We start from the raw sequence: 14,044 nt of genomic DNA, 5'->3' as shown, positions 1-14,044 counted from the left end.
GTGTGTGTGTGTGTGTGTGTGTGTGTGTGTGTGTGTGTGTGTGTGTGTCCTGCGCTCCTTAGAAGAGGCTGGCAGGGAATGAAAGAGGAGCAGGGGGCGTAAAGGGGTGTAGTTAGAGATGAGGTCAGAATTAGACTCTCTCTGACCCAGTCTTGCACCCCCAATTTCCAGTCCTCCTTTTATCACTAACCACCTGTCTTTGAGCCCTTGTCCACTCATGTGTAAACTGAGGATAATAATAGCACCTATTCGTCACAGCATTGCTGTGAGGAATTAAACAGACTAATGTCTGAAATATATCCAGGGCTTTGTTCAATGGGACAAGTATTAATTGGACGATTATTTTGGGCCTGGCACCGTGTCTGGTTTGTAGGAAACACAAAAGAAAGGACAGCGCTGGGAAAATCAGATGCAAGAAAGAATGTGGAAGCGTTTCAAGTACTTTTTCCATGCTAGGTTGAATATTACATTGCATTGAGTTGTTTACTTAATAAATATGTTTGAGGGCTCATTGTGGTGCGGTGTCGTGTTTTATTTTTTCCTGCGGAGGTTTAGGTAAGCGTGTGCATCACCCGGCGCACAGCCGACAGTTTCAGAGCAGGGACGGAATCTGTAACAGCGGAACCCTTCTTCCCGCCCAGCGGTGCCTCTGCCCGCCGGCAGGAAATGCGTCAAGGACCGCGCCGCGCTGTGCTGCGCCGCGCCGCCGCAGTCGGGCCTCGGTCGCCCTGGTAACGCGCGTGGGGCCGGTTCCTCAACATGAACGTCCGGGTCGCGCGGGCTGCGTGGGCCTTGGTCCGGGGCGTGAGGTGCAGGCGCAGCGCCTCGAGCTTCCTGCTGCCTCCTCTGGGCGCGGTGGACGTGGAGGAGCTGTTGCGAGATGCGACAGCGGCGGAGGAAGGGCCCCGGGAGGCCTCGGTGCGGCGGTTGCCGGGCCAGTGCTCGGTGCTGCTCTTCCCCGGCCAGGGCAGCCAGGTGGTGGGCATGGGCCGCGGTCTGCTCCGCTACCCGCGCGTCCGCGAGCTCTACGCCGCCGCCCACCGCGTGCTGGGCTACGACTTGCTGGAGCTGAGCCTGCATGGGCCGCAGGAGGCCCTGGACCGCACCGTGCACTGCCAGCCCGCCGTCTTCGTGGCTTCGCTGGCCGCCGTCGAGAAACTGCATCACCTGCAGCCCGCGGTGAGGCCCGAGGCCCTGTTGCAGGCCGGGGAGAATGGGCTCTGCCCGAGCTCTCACAGCTCCAGCCTGCCAGGCCGGCGTGCTCCAACGTCTGATCTGTTCGGCAGATCCTTACTGAGTTCCCACCGTGCCGGGCACTGTTGTAGGCCCAGGGGATACAGCCTACAACAAACAAAACAAGGATCCCTGCGCCTGGGGAGCTTGCATGTTAGGGCAAGGAGATAGATGATAGAGAATAAATGTGCTATGTAAATTACGTAGTGTGTTAAAGATAAGTGTTTCAGAAAGAAGAATAGATCAGGGAAAGGGGCCGGGGAGTGGAGGGCTGGGTTGCGATTTTAAATGATCCTTAATCATTTAATTAATTACTAAATGATTTTAGAATGATTAAGCTTCACCCTTAAAGGAAGGGTCATTGAGAAGGTGATATCTGAAAGTATCAGTTCACTTGAAGTTGTGAAATGATTGCTATTAATATTTATTATCACAACAGTAAATGTGAAGCTCGTACTTTACCCCCATTTCATCCTCACAACAGCCTTGTGAGGTAAGTACTGTTACTTAGTGGGTAAGGAAAGAAGACTCAGAGATATTAAAGGAATTAGTTTAAGTGGTCATGTCGAGTCATGATAATAACATTCATCCAGTGCCTGTCCTGGGCCAGGTCTGTGCTGAGCGATTTAGGGGTGTTATCTCCATGTAATTCTCTCAGCAGCCCTGTGAGGTCGGTCCTGCTGCTCTCCCCATTTCACAGATGAGATAACTGAGGGGCAGACGTTAGGGAACTCTCCCAGGCTAAAAATCAAATCCAGAGGTGATTCTGAAGGTCATGCTCTTAACTTCTGTACTTAGCGTCCTCTGTCTCCATCAGCCTGAGGAGCAGCACCAGGGCAGAAGCAAGAGAATCCAGAGCCCTGGGTTGGCATCACAGCTCAACCAAGGAGTCCGCCAGTAGGCTTTAACTTGCCTTGCCAGTTAAAGTTCCTCTTCAGTAAAGGGCTGGATCAGTGATAGTCAAGGCCACTTCTGTGTGTTGTCTTCTGGCTGGAGCACCAGGCCAGCAGAACCTGGCTCACTGAACTGCTGAACCCCTGTCAGCTTGCAAGTGCAGAGCCCCGGACTGAACTCGCCTGAGAACTTGGCCTCATGTTCTTCTGCATGTGTCGCTGCAGGTTATTGAGAACTGTGTTGCTGCTGCAGGATTCAGTGTGGGAGAATTTGCAGCCCTAGTGTTTGCTGGAGCCATGGAATTTTGTGAAGGTACATAGGAAGAGGTTTGGGTTTTTTTTGTTTTTTTTAATATTTATTTATTTGGCTACATTGAGTCTTAGTCGTGGCATGGGGGATCTTTTCGTTGCGGAGCGCGGGCTCCAGAGCGCACGGGCTTAGTTGCCCTGTGGCATGTGGGATCTTAGTTCCGTGACCAGGGATCGAACGCACGTCCCTGCATTGGAAGGCGGATTCTTAACCATTGGAACACCAGGAAAGTCCCAAGGTTCGGTTTTATGCATGGGGTATCGTCTTGCTGGGCTTACTGAGGACAAGGGGCACTACCAAAAATAATTCTGGACCTACTCAGGGGTAATAGAGAAGAGAGCCATGGGTGGGGGTGACAATGGGACCTGAGGACCAGACTTCACCTTGATTCCCTTTTAAGCTTGAAGGGTTCATCAGGGAATTTCTTTCTTCTTGTAGTCTTGTGAAATCTTCTTGCTTTAGTGTCTCCCACTACTTATGTGCATTCTTAGTCCACTCGTGTACCTCCAGTGCCTGTCGTGTGGTAGATCATCAATAGATTCTCATTAAGTGAAAAAGAATAAATCAGTGTTTGATCTTGAGCCATATCAGTTCCACTTTTTAAGATTTTTGTGTATAAACATGTAAACATTTTTGCTTATAGCTAAATACAAAGGACTTGAATAGACATTTCTCCAAAGAAGATATACGAAGGACCAATAAGCACATGAAAAGATGTGCAACATCACCAATCATTAGGGAAATGCAAATCAAAACCGCAGTGGGGTACCACTTCATACCCACTGGGGTGGCTTTAATTTAAAAAACAAAAGAGCAAAATAATAAGTGTTGGCAAGGATGTAGGAACCTCACACATTGTTGGTGAAATGTAAAGTGGTGCAGCCATTGTGGAAAACAATTTGGTGGTTCCTCAAGTTAAGCATAGAATTACCATGTGACCCAGTAGTTCTACTCACAGGTCTACACCTAAGAAATGAAAACATGTCCACACAGAAAAACTTGTACACAGATGTTTATAACAGCAGCATTAGTCATAATAGCCAAAAGGTGGAAATGATCCAAATGTCCATAATCAGATGAATGGATAAACAAATTGTAGTAGATCCATCCAGTGGAATATTATTCAGCCATAAAAAGAAATGAAATACTTATGTTGCAGTGTGGATGAACATCAAAAACGTGCTAAGTGAAAGAAGCCAGACACAAAAATCACATATTTTTATATGAAATGTCCAGAATGCATAAATCCAGAGAGACAACAGATTAGAGGTTACCGGGGATGGAGGGAAGGAGAAATGAGGTGTTTTATGGGCTGATGGAAAGTTTTGAAACTAGAGCTGGTGGTTGTACAACATGAACAAAACAAATACCACTGAATTATACACTTGAAACTGGTTATATTTTATGTGAAATTCACCTCATTGTTTTTTAAAAAAGCATTATAGGAAGGAAGCATTATCAAGGAAGTGGAAAAAAATTTTCATATTTCCACATCCTAATAAAACTGTTTTATACAAATACAGTTTTATGTATATGTAATTTGCAGGATTATTGACATTCTGTGTTTTTTCACTTGACAATTTGCATAGTTATTTAATGCCTGCCTGGGAGGGTTTCCACGTTCCTGTGGGTTCTCTCCTGCCTGTTAACACAGGCTTTTAATGTATTTGCTCCACAGTCCTGCTTGTGTAAGGGCTAAAAGTCCAGTACAGACATAATACGGTGCCGGGTGAACGAAGGTGTGTTAGAGAGAAAGGGTGCAGGGTTTGTTCCTCAGACTTTGTTGTCCCGTCAAACCCTGGATCGGTCCCTTAACCGCTCCTTGGTCTGGCCCAGGACCAGGATGATAGCTGTCCAGTAATTGCAGTCCATTCTTTTTTGTTTTGTTTTTAAATTTTATTGAAGTATAGTTGATTTACAATGCTGTGCTAATTTCTGCTGTACAGAAAAGTGATTCAGTTACACATATATGCTTTTTCATATTCTTTTCCATCATGGTTTATCACAGGATATTGGATGTATATCCCTGTGCTCTACAGTAGGACCTTGTTGTTTATCTATCCTGTATATAATAGTTTGCATGTGCTAATCCCCAACTCCCAATCCTTCCCTCCCCCACGTCCCCTCCCCCTTGGCAGCCACGAGTCTGTTCTCTATATCTCAGTCTGTTTCTGTTCCGTAGATAGGTTCGTTTGTGTCGTATTTTAGATTCCACATATAAGTGATACATGGTATTTGTCTTTCTAACTTCACTTAGTATGATAATCTCTAGGTCCAGCCATGTTGCTGCAAGTGGCATTATTCCATTCTTTTTTAGACTAATATTCCATCATATATATGTACCACGTCTTCTTTATCCATCTGTCAGTGGACACTGAGGTTGTGCCAGGGACAGCACCATGCCTTTTGATGATGGTGGTACCATATTTGAATGGTTTCAGATACGTAGAACTGCGGCTTGTAGACTGGTGATGGATACCAATATCAGTGTCTCCAGCACACAGTGTGGAATTTGTGCTTTGTTTTTTGGGTCTGGGCTTCTCTTCTCCATTACGTGCCTTGATTTTTCCAAATGCACTTCTCTCTGGGTAGGTTTGTATGCAGTGAAAATCCGAGCTGAGGCCATGCAGGAAGCCTCGGAAGCTGTCCCCAGTGGGATGTTGTCCGTCGTCGGCCAGCCTCAGTCCAAGTTCACCTTTGCCTGTCTGGAGGCCCAGGAGCACTGCAGGACTTTGGGCATAGAGAACCCCGTGTGCGAGGTGTCCAGCTACCTCTTTCCCGACTGCAGGGTGATCTCAGGACACCTGGAGGTGGGTGTTCACGGGAGCAACCTTCCTAGACCCCCGTCCAGTCCAGTCCAGAAGGTTGGAATTATTCCACACCTGGGAGCGCACAGAGTGTAACAGGTGCTCTGCCCAGCCCTGGTCCTTGGGAGGCATCTGGGGGCCAGGGGTGTGTGTGGTGGAGCGAGCACTGCAGGGAGAGGCAGGAGGCTGGGGTACTGTCTCCGCTCCACCACGTACAGACCTTGGGCAAATTTCCAGCCCACGTGGAAAGTAAAGGGGCTGGGCCAGATAATCTCCAGGGCCTTCCTGTGATATGTTCTGGGCTTCCCACAGCCTCTGATCCAGTTGCTTCTTTGGAGAGAGAAGCTGTTTCCTGCTGGGTTACTCTGCCCTGCTCTCCATTTTCTTAGGCGTTTGTTTTTGCAGCCTTTCCTTCTGTCCATCCTTCCACTCACTGCTGCCCCAGACATCCTTTCTCGGGCAGCTCCTGTGTGGCAAGCACGAGGACACACGGACAGATCAGCCGGGGTTCCTGCTGTCAAAGGAAGGCTGGCTGTGAACGGATGACTCCAGGTTTCAGGGCACAGTAAGGGTCAGGCTGACTACCAGGGTGCCAGGAGGCGGTGCCTGGAGGATGAGGTTGCCAAGAGCAGGGGCATCCCAGGCAGACAGGAGCGCCCGACGGAAGGGGCAGTTCTGTACCGTGTGCCTGGCTGGGGAGTGTTGAGTGCAGACCGGATGGGTGCTTCCCCGTCTTGTCTCCTCCGGTCCTCCATCTGGTCCTGTGCTCTGTGGACGGGAGCTCTACACCGGGAAGCTGAGGCACTGAGAGCCAAGTGCTTAGTGGTGGTGGAGGCAAGGTGAGAGCTCCCGTCCGTGTCCCTCTGAAGTCCAGGTTCCCTCCACCCTCCACTTGACCATGCTGGTTCATCTCCCTGTTAAGGCCTTGCCAGTACGCAGGTGTCCTTAACGTATCTCCTCTGAATCAGTGCGAGCCTCTGGGGCAGTTTTGAGATGACGGGAAGACCAGCTACGGTGGCCCCAAGCGAATCACGGAGCTGGTTGCTTATTCCCATTAATAGCCTTGGAAGGAAGCCCATAAGTGGGCCAGGAGGGGCCCCCCCAGTCAAGGCAGGAGTCTCCCAGGCTCCCAGACAGGTGGGCATCCAGTGCAGGTGGCGATTCCTGGGATTCCCAGGTTTGGCCTTTGGTGCTGTTGGAAGTGCTACAGCAAAGAGCTTAGGTGCGGGCAGAGTCCCCTGAGCAGGTGAGTCCCTTTCCAACAGTGGATGTGAAAAAACTCCTTGCCCTTTGCTAGACCCATGCCTGGCCTGAGAGCCAGCCACAGGAGCCTCTGGACCCTGAGGCTGTGTCCTTGACTCCTGTGGCCCTGACCTGGGACTTGAGTTGGACGAATCCAGAGACTTCCCATGGAAAGCACTTAGAGACCATGGCAGTGGTGCAGAAGTGCCACCGAGTAGCTGTCTCCGTAGATGCCGGTGATCAGAGGTGTCCAGGCATGGTGGGAAGGGCTTGGGCTGTGAAGTCCAAGAGTCTCCTGTTCAGAGAGGCGCTGGGGGCGCATCCCTCAGTGAGGTGGGGATGGATGGAGCGTGGAATTGGGTGTGAAGCACCAGGTCAGTCAGGTCAGGCTAGACGCTGCTGCAGTGACAGCCCAGACCCCCCCGTGCTTCCCACACGCATGGTTCACACTCCATGACAGTTCGCTGTGCTGGGCTCTGCTCCACTTGGATTTCGCCCCAAGGCTCAGGCGGCTGAGCAGCCTCGGGGTGGAACAGATGGACTCACAGCAGAGGGAAGTGACACGTGATGAGCCTCGGGCTGAACTGGCCGTGCCTGGGCAGCAGGCTAAGCTCCTGCAGGGCGGGGCCCACAGAGAGGGACGAACGAGCACTGTCCAACCAGAAATATTCATCCCTTCCCTTTCGGGGCACAAATAGCTTCCCCGCTGTATTTTTTTTTTGGCCGTGCCGCACAGCTTGCAGGATCTCAGTTCCTCAATCAGGGATTGGACCTGGGCCACGGTAGTGAAAGCCTGGAATCCTAACCACTAGGCCACCAGGGAACTCCAGACCCTGCTGTATTTTTCCCGGTGGACATGGATGGGCTTGGTAACAAGTTAGTAATTGCTGCGCTTCTGTAGGGTTTGTATACCGAGCATAGTTCTTCATAGCCCTGTGACGTAACTGTTGTTATCACCATTTTACAGGTGAGGGAACTAAGGCACTGACAGGTAAAGTGCCCAAGGTCACGCAGCTGCCACGACTTACCTTGAGTCGTCAGGAGCAGCTGGCCCAGCTTCTGAGCAGGCCGTGGATGGTGTCAGGTTGCAGGGACGTGGCAGACGGTTTAGTGCATAGGAAGGCCTTTGGTGGATCCCAGTGAAGGGCTGTCAGGGTGGTAGACCTTGGGCTGTGTCCCGAGGGCACAGGGTCTCTTAAGAATATATACTGTTCTAAAAAAAAAAAAAAAAAAAAAGAATATATACTGTTCTAAAGATGTTTGCAAATGGTTCTAAGTTTGGGCCTGTTAGTCCCAGAGGCCCCTTTTAATCAAGCTCTTGTCTTCTCTAGAGGAGCCCAGATGAGGGGTTTCAGACCTTGGATTGTGAAGTGAGGCTGGAATCTTGTGAATTTTCATCTTGAAGGTTATGGAGTAACAAGAAAACAGGCTTAAAAAAATTATGAAGAGTAGCAGAATTCTAAGTGAAAACTAACACTTACTAGATACCGCTTTTTCATTCATCAGATACCCCCTATCTGATCACTTCCCAGCATCTTATGGAGTAGGTGAAATTGTGCTCATTTTATGGATGGACTAAAAGAAGTTCAAAGAGGTTGTCTGGGGTCACCGGGCTAGTGAGGGCTTCTGGGACACTGACTTGGCAGCTCTGCAGGATGAAATAACCTGTGCTGGTGTGTAGAGATAAGCATATCCTATACGTAGGACTGTGATGACATCAGCCAGTGGTGACTGCCTCTCTGTTTCTTCCCCTAAGATTTGGTTGGCTTAAACCTCCCTTCTTTTGCTTCCAGGCTCTGCAGTTTCTCCAGAAGAATTCCTCCAAGTATCACTTCAGACGCACCAAGATGTTGCCAGTTAGCGGTGGGTTCCATACCAGCCTCATGGAGCCAGCTTTGGAGCCCCTGGCACAAGTTTTAAAGGCAATTGATGTCAAGAAGCCTCTGGTGTCCGTCCACTCAAACGTTAATGGGAGTAGATACATGCATCCAGAACACATCCGGAAATTGCTGGTCCGGCAGGTGGTCTCCCCGGTGAAGTGGGAGCAGACGATGCACGCCGTATATGAGAGGAAGAAAGGCACCGAGTTCCCCAAAACTTTTGAAGTAGGACCTGGGAAGCAGCTGGGAACCATCCTGAAGAGCTGTAACCTGCAGGCCTGGAGGTCCTACAGTCATGTGGAGGTGCAGGAGGCTGACGAGGACCTGTACTAGAACCTGTAGGGGCCTCCCGAGGACCTTGGCATGGAGGGCGCATGGCTGAGGAGGCCGAAGGGGCTCCAGTGGGCCGAGCCCAGCCAGGCCGCCGCCTCCAAGTGATCAGGAGGGATTGTTTGCAGAGTGCTTTGAGCGCCACATAAAAAGCACTGAAAACGAGTATTTCTTTACATGACACAGTCCATTTCTCCCCCCTTGAAACACGTTCGAGTGCCGGGGAGAGATGCAGCCGTGACGGTTCTGTGAAGACTGGTGAGTTCCTGCCCTGCCTCTTGAGCAGGCCCCTCCGCCTCTCGGGGGCTCAGGGGCTCCTCTGTACAAGGGACGGGAACGACCTGGCTGGCAGGTGTGTTCTGGGGACTGGGAAGGCCTGGCCTGCTGCCGTGTGGGTGCCGTGGGCAGGTGGCATGGCCACAAGGCTGACCAGTGGCAGACGGGCTCCTCTGCTGCTCCAGCATCCTCTGGCCACACACAGCCAAAGCCTTAGCTCCTTTGTCACTGAGGTTAAAGGGCTTTAGGACCCAGTGGGCTTTGGCAGCCATTCCGTCCACCCCTTCACTCAACAGTTGGGAGACCCAGGGCCCCATCTGTTTACTTACCACACAGAAAGTATTGAGTGCCTGCTGTATGCCAGGGAGTGAGTGGCCTCTGCCTTGGTAGGGAAGAGGGTCCTTTAGCAAGGCGGGAGTGGTGCGGGGAGGGCGGCTGAGAGCCCTGTTTCCTCCCCCACCCCGAGTCATCCCTTTAGACTGCTATCATGGAGTGCCTGCTGTGTGCCCAGGGCCTGGTTCGGCTCAGGCCCACCCGCAGAGCTTGTCCTCAGCTGCTCCACACCAGAAGCAGGGCGCAGACTCTCTGCTCCTAATATCAATATTAAATACGAGTCATTCTAAACTTCTTGGGTGATTTTTTTCATTATCCAGCAATAGTAGGAAAACCATATTGGGAATGAAATCCCTGAGCTTGTTTTTTGGGGGGTTTTTTAAGATTTTTTTTTTTATTTATTTTTTATTTTTGGCTGCATTGGGTCTTCGTTGCTGCACATGGGCTTTCTCTAGTTGCGGCGAGCGGGGGCTACTCTTCATTGCAGTGCGCGGGCTTCTCACTGCGGTGGCTTCTCTTGTGGAGTGCGGGCTCTAGGCATGCGGGCTTCAGTAGTTGTGGCTCACGGGCTCAGTAGTTGTGGCTTGTGGGCTCTAGAGCGCAGGCTCAGTAGCCGTGGCACACGGGCTTCGTTGCTCTGCGGCACGTGGGGTCTTCCCGGACCAGTGCTTGAACCCATGTCCCCTGCATTGGCAGGCAGACTCTTAACCACTGCGCCGCCAGGGAAGCCCTTTTTTATGTTTTTTTGATGTGGACCATTTTTAAAGTCTTTATTGCTTCTCTTTTGCTTTGGTTTTTTGGCCTCGAGGCATGTGGGATCTTAGCTCCCGGACCAGGGATTGAACCTGCACCCCGTGCATTAGAAGGGGAAGTCTTAACCACTGGACCACCAGGGAAGTCCCCTGAGCTTGTCTTTAAATGTTGCTGTTGTGTAGGCACATGTCAAGCCCTGGGTAGGGTTTCTCTTTTTTAATTGAAGTCTAGTTGATTTACAGTGTTGTATCAGTTTCTGGTGTACAGCAAAGTGATTCAAACTCAAACCCCAAACTCCTAAGGGTTTCTCATTTTTAGTTCTGTGTTTCTCAACTGGGGCCCTGTTGGCCTTTGAGCAGAACTGGTCTTCATTGTATGGGACTGTCCCGCGCTTGTGGGCAGCTGTCCTGGCCCCTAGCCATTACACGCCAGTAGCATTTCCGGGCATTGTGACCCCAAACATGCCCACACGTTCCCACAGCCCTTCCACGCTGAGAACCACTGCGTATATTGCCACAGAACCCAATTTTCAGCATGGCCTGGGTTTGCGTGCTCTTTGGAGCACAATGAAGAAAGAACTATTATATTTCTTCAAACTTTGTTTTAGAAAATTTCAAACCTTCACAGAGAACTTTGTTATTGTTTTTAAACAATGCTGAGGCTGTTGGAATCCCTTTTGCTGAGAGCTCTGAGAAAGCAAGCTCCCTGCACGGCCCAGGCTGTGGGTGTCTGGCTGGTCTGCGGGCAGCTCTGGGTACAGCCCCACGCAAGGGAGCCGGAGGAGCGGTGGAGGGCGGGTCTGCAGGCCTTACTGCTCCTCTGGACATAGCTCTTTGCCTCAAGGGCTGCCCAGTAGGAGGGAACTCAGGGACGCAGGTGGGCAGGGCTGCATCTCTACTTCAGGAGCCCTGGAGGGTTGGGTGGGCAGGCCCTTGCCCTGCCCCTGCTGACCCTGAATCTGGACAAGTGACAGAGGCGGGGGATTGTGAAGGGAGCTTTGGGAGGAGTCCTAGGGTGAGGGCCTGGGGGCCATGGTGGACCCTACATCCTGTTCCTTGGCAGGACCTTGGACAGTTCCTGTGCCCTTGGGGAAGCTACCAGTGCTGTCCTTGGTCCGCAGGATCTAGCCCACCCCGAGTTGGGACTCGCACCTGCCACCACATCTCTGGTTCCATGTCCATGGAGAACCTTGGCCTGCTTCTCCTTCCAGCCACTTGACTCCCCAGGTCTACCTGGAACTGGGCACCGCTCCCCTCCTGTGGTCTGTGTGTCCACTTTGCGTGCGGCAGTGCCCCGGGGCCTGCCACAGAACTGCTGCAGGAGGTTGGGGGTGAAATTCTCTAGGAATCATGAGGCCAGTGGGTGACCCCTGCCCTCTGCCTGAGAGGGACAGGCCTCTGGCTCTTCCTTTTAGGGACTGGAGAGTGCTTTCTGGTACTGCTGTTGACTCAGATTGAAGCCACTCTCAGCTCCTAAGGGCTGAGCATCTTTCCGCTACTGTGGAAACTGCCACGTGGAGCAGCCAGAGCGGGTTTGACTGATTGGGGCGGGAGGACCCTGGTGTGACGGAAGCCTGGGTCCCCTTGCTCAAGTCCCCTACCTCTGGGCCTCAGTTTCCCCCTAGTCGGGTGGGCTTGTCTGGAGCAGGTGAGACTGAAGTGCTGGCCCAAATGGCGGGAACCGCATCTGCTCAGGAGGTCGAGCACCGTGTGGGAGCTAAAGCTGTAGCAAGCTAGCAAGGCCCCAGGGTTGTGTGAACTGGGAGACACAGTGGGTCAGACACTGCCCCGAGCTGGCCAGTCTGCCTCCATGCCCAGGCCTGTCTCCCAGCCCAGGGCCTTTGTACTGCAGTTCGGATCCCCCAGCCCCTCCTCAGAGAGGACTTTTCTCACCCACCGCAGGCCCCATCATTTTCTCTGTCCTTTGGGGCCCTCAGAACACATCCAACAATACTCTTGGCTGATTTATGTGCATTTTTTCCTTCCCTAAAATGAGTGAGATCTGAGGCAGGCACCCATGCTGTCTTCACATCCCCAGAACCTGCCCCAGAGCTGATGTAGTACAGTGGGGGCGCCTGATACCCATGGGTGGGAAGAATGTTGCAAACCCCAGGACAGGATGATCCCGGGGAATGTACCCCCAGACTCCTGCAGGGAGGGGCCACTGCCCAGCCAGCATCAGCTACCACCTGGGGGCCCCATGTAGGGTTTCCAGTCTGCCTCCTCCCTGAGGAGCCCCGCACTCCTTGAGAAGCCACAGGCAACCCTGGCCGCAACCACGTGGGTACACGGTTGGGTGGCCAGTTTGTCCTGAGAGCTCAGGATGGAGCAAGCTGGGTGGTCAGGGAGGACTTCCTGGAAGAGGTGCCTCTGGCTTTAGCCTTGCCACATCCTTGGCCACTCTGATTCTACAGTGGGTGCCCGGGCCTTGGAGTTGGTACATCCACACAGGGTGAGGCCTGGGGTCACTTCCAGGTCTATAAGCTTGGTGGGGATGGGGTACTTGTCTGGGATAGAAAGTGACGTTTCCAGATGAAGCAGCCTGCCACAGATGGGGCATCCAAGCAATTGCCTGGGAATTGGGAGATTCTGGGCTCACCCTGTGAGGTTCTGAGGGCCCGACATAGTGACACCCCTTACACAGGAAAGGGAGTGAAGTCAGGCCTTAAAGCTGCAAAGGGCCAGACGTTGGGGAGCTGTGGCATAAGGCCTGGGAGCCGCGTGGTCCCTTCAGTCATGAGGATTGGAAGGTGCTGGGGGAGTGGGCAGGATGCATCTCCTGCGGGGTCTGGAGTGGGGGCAGGGTCTGACCAGCCTGGCTGGAAGGAGGAGAGGCAGCTGCATCTGCTGGATCAGCTCCGGGGCTGAGTGGAGGGCAGGGAAGGCTCCCCAACCCTGGGCCCAGGAGGAGGCAGGAAGACAAGGCTGCAGGAGGTGCTGGGCTGGGGGAGAGGAATGTGGGTGGGGGAGCTGGAAGAAGGTGGCTCACCCCAGCCCACGGTTGGCATGAGGTAGGGGACTGGGTGGGGAGAGGCAAAAGGGCCTGGCAGGATCTAGAAACAGCGCTGGGTCCAGGTCTGGGGTGGGCCGAGCCTGCAGGGTGGGAGGCCTGGCATCCTGCCCCTGGTGCCCCCTGCCCAGCCCCCTCTCACCACACTGCTGCGAGAATCCCCACAGACTGCACTGCTCCAGAAGGAAGCGCTGGATAAGCAGATGTGAGGAGAGCAGGCAGCCCAGTTATAGGAGGCACTGACAGCCCAAAGGAAATAATCCCTAATGGCAGACTTCAGGCACTAAGGCTGACAAGGAGGGATGAACCAGCTTGTGTTGGGCCAGACACGCCAGCATTTGCAGGTGCAGGAAGGAGCCGGGAGGCTGTGTGGTACGCGAGTGCACAGGTGGCCAGGAGCACACCCTGCCCTCCCCCAACCCCACAGGCAAAATGCAGCCCACACTGCAAACCCCCGCAGAGTACCAGAGGCTGGCTGGAAACCAACATTTTATTGAGCTCTCCTCACCCCGCAGAAATCTATTCCAGCAGATTCTTTTTACCACGGGCATCATGGATACGGGGGTGTGGCCAGCACTCCCCCCGCTGCGCACTATTTGACCGACCCCAGAGAGGGAGACTCCTCCTCAGGACAGGCCCCCGCAGAGCGGGCCGGGGCCAGGAGAGCAGGTCATTAACCAGTAACGACCCCAGAGGTAAAATAAATTCATTTCTCTTACAAAAACAAGGGAAAAACTAGTATGAACCTCAGTGTCCCAGCACTCAGAGTTTAAATATAAAAAAGGGGCAATAGAAAACAGTTAAACGCCAGCCAAACCGACAAGGCCACCTCCAGGGTGGTGGCGGGGTGGGCGGGGGTCCAGCCCCACCCCACGCGGGCCAGCAGCGGGTCAGTGGAGGCGGCGCCCCCAGCTGAGCGTCACCACCAGCAGCAGGGACAGCGCCAGCTCGGGCCACGGGCTGGGGGACACCTGCGGG

General features: G+C 52.9%; 2 protein-coding genes across 4 annotated transcripts in view; one reads left to right on the top strand and one right to left on the bottom strand.

Annotated features, from left to right (window-relative positions):
• Positions 1 to 667: 667 nt before the first annotated feature.
• MCAT (malonyl-CoA-acyl carrier protein transacylase) lies at positions 668 to 8,861 on the top strand. Its single transcript, XM_029205859.1, has 4 exons — positions 668 to 1,179; positions 2,352 to 2,439; positions 5,029 to 5,246; positions 8,279 to 8,861. The coding sequence occupies exons 1-4, from the start codon at positions 760 to 762 to the stop codon at positions 8,696 to 8,698; spliced, it is 1,146 nt and encodes a 381-aa protein (XP_029061692.1). The 5' UTR covers positions 668 to 759; the 3' UTR covers positions 8,699 to 8,861.
• The window catches only part of BIK (BCL2 interacting killer), a 24,071-nt gene continuing 15,390 nt past the window's right edge, over positions 5,364 to 14,044 (bottom strand). For 2 of the 3 annotated variants that reach the window (XR_003791163.1, XR_003791162.1), the window contains one exon: positions 5,364 to 7,698. Coding sequence is in view for 1 of the 3 variants with exons in the window: in XM_029205861.1 (XP_029061694.1) it covers positions 13,957 to 14,037 (81 nt within the window). In the remaining 2 variants the exon portion in view is untranslated. Of the gene's footprint in view, positions 7,699 to 10,111; positions 14,038 to 14,044 lie in introns of those variants that run through there. The other variant, XM_029205861.1, reaches the window with a different exon arrangement.

This window comes from Monodon monoceros, unplaced genomic scaffold (assembly GCF_005190385.1).
Source record: "Monodon monoceros isolate NGI ecotype Baffin Bay Population unplaced genomic scaffold, NGI_Narwhal_1 Super_Scaffold_6, whole genome shotgun sequence".
NCBI classification, from domain to species: domain Eukaryota; kingdom Metazoa; phylum Chordata; class Mammalia; order Artiodactyla; family Monodontidae; genus Monodon; species Monodon monoceros.
This window is presented reverse-complemented; position numbering and strand designations above follow the sequence as displayed.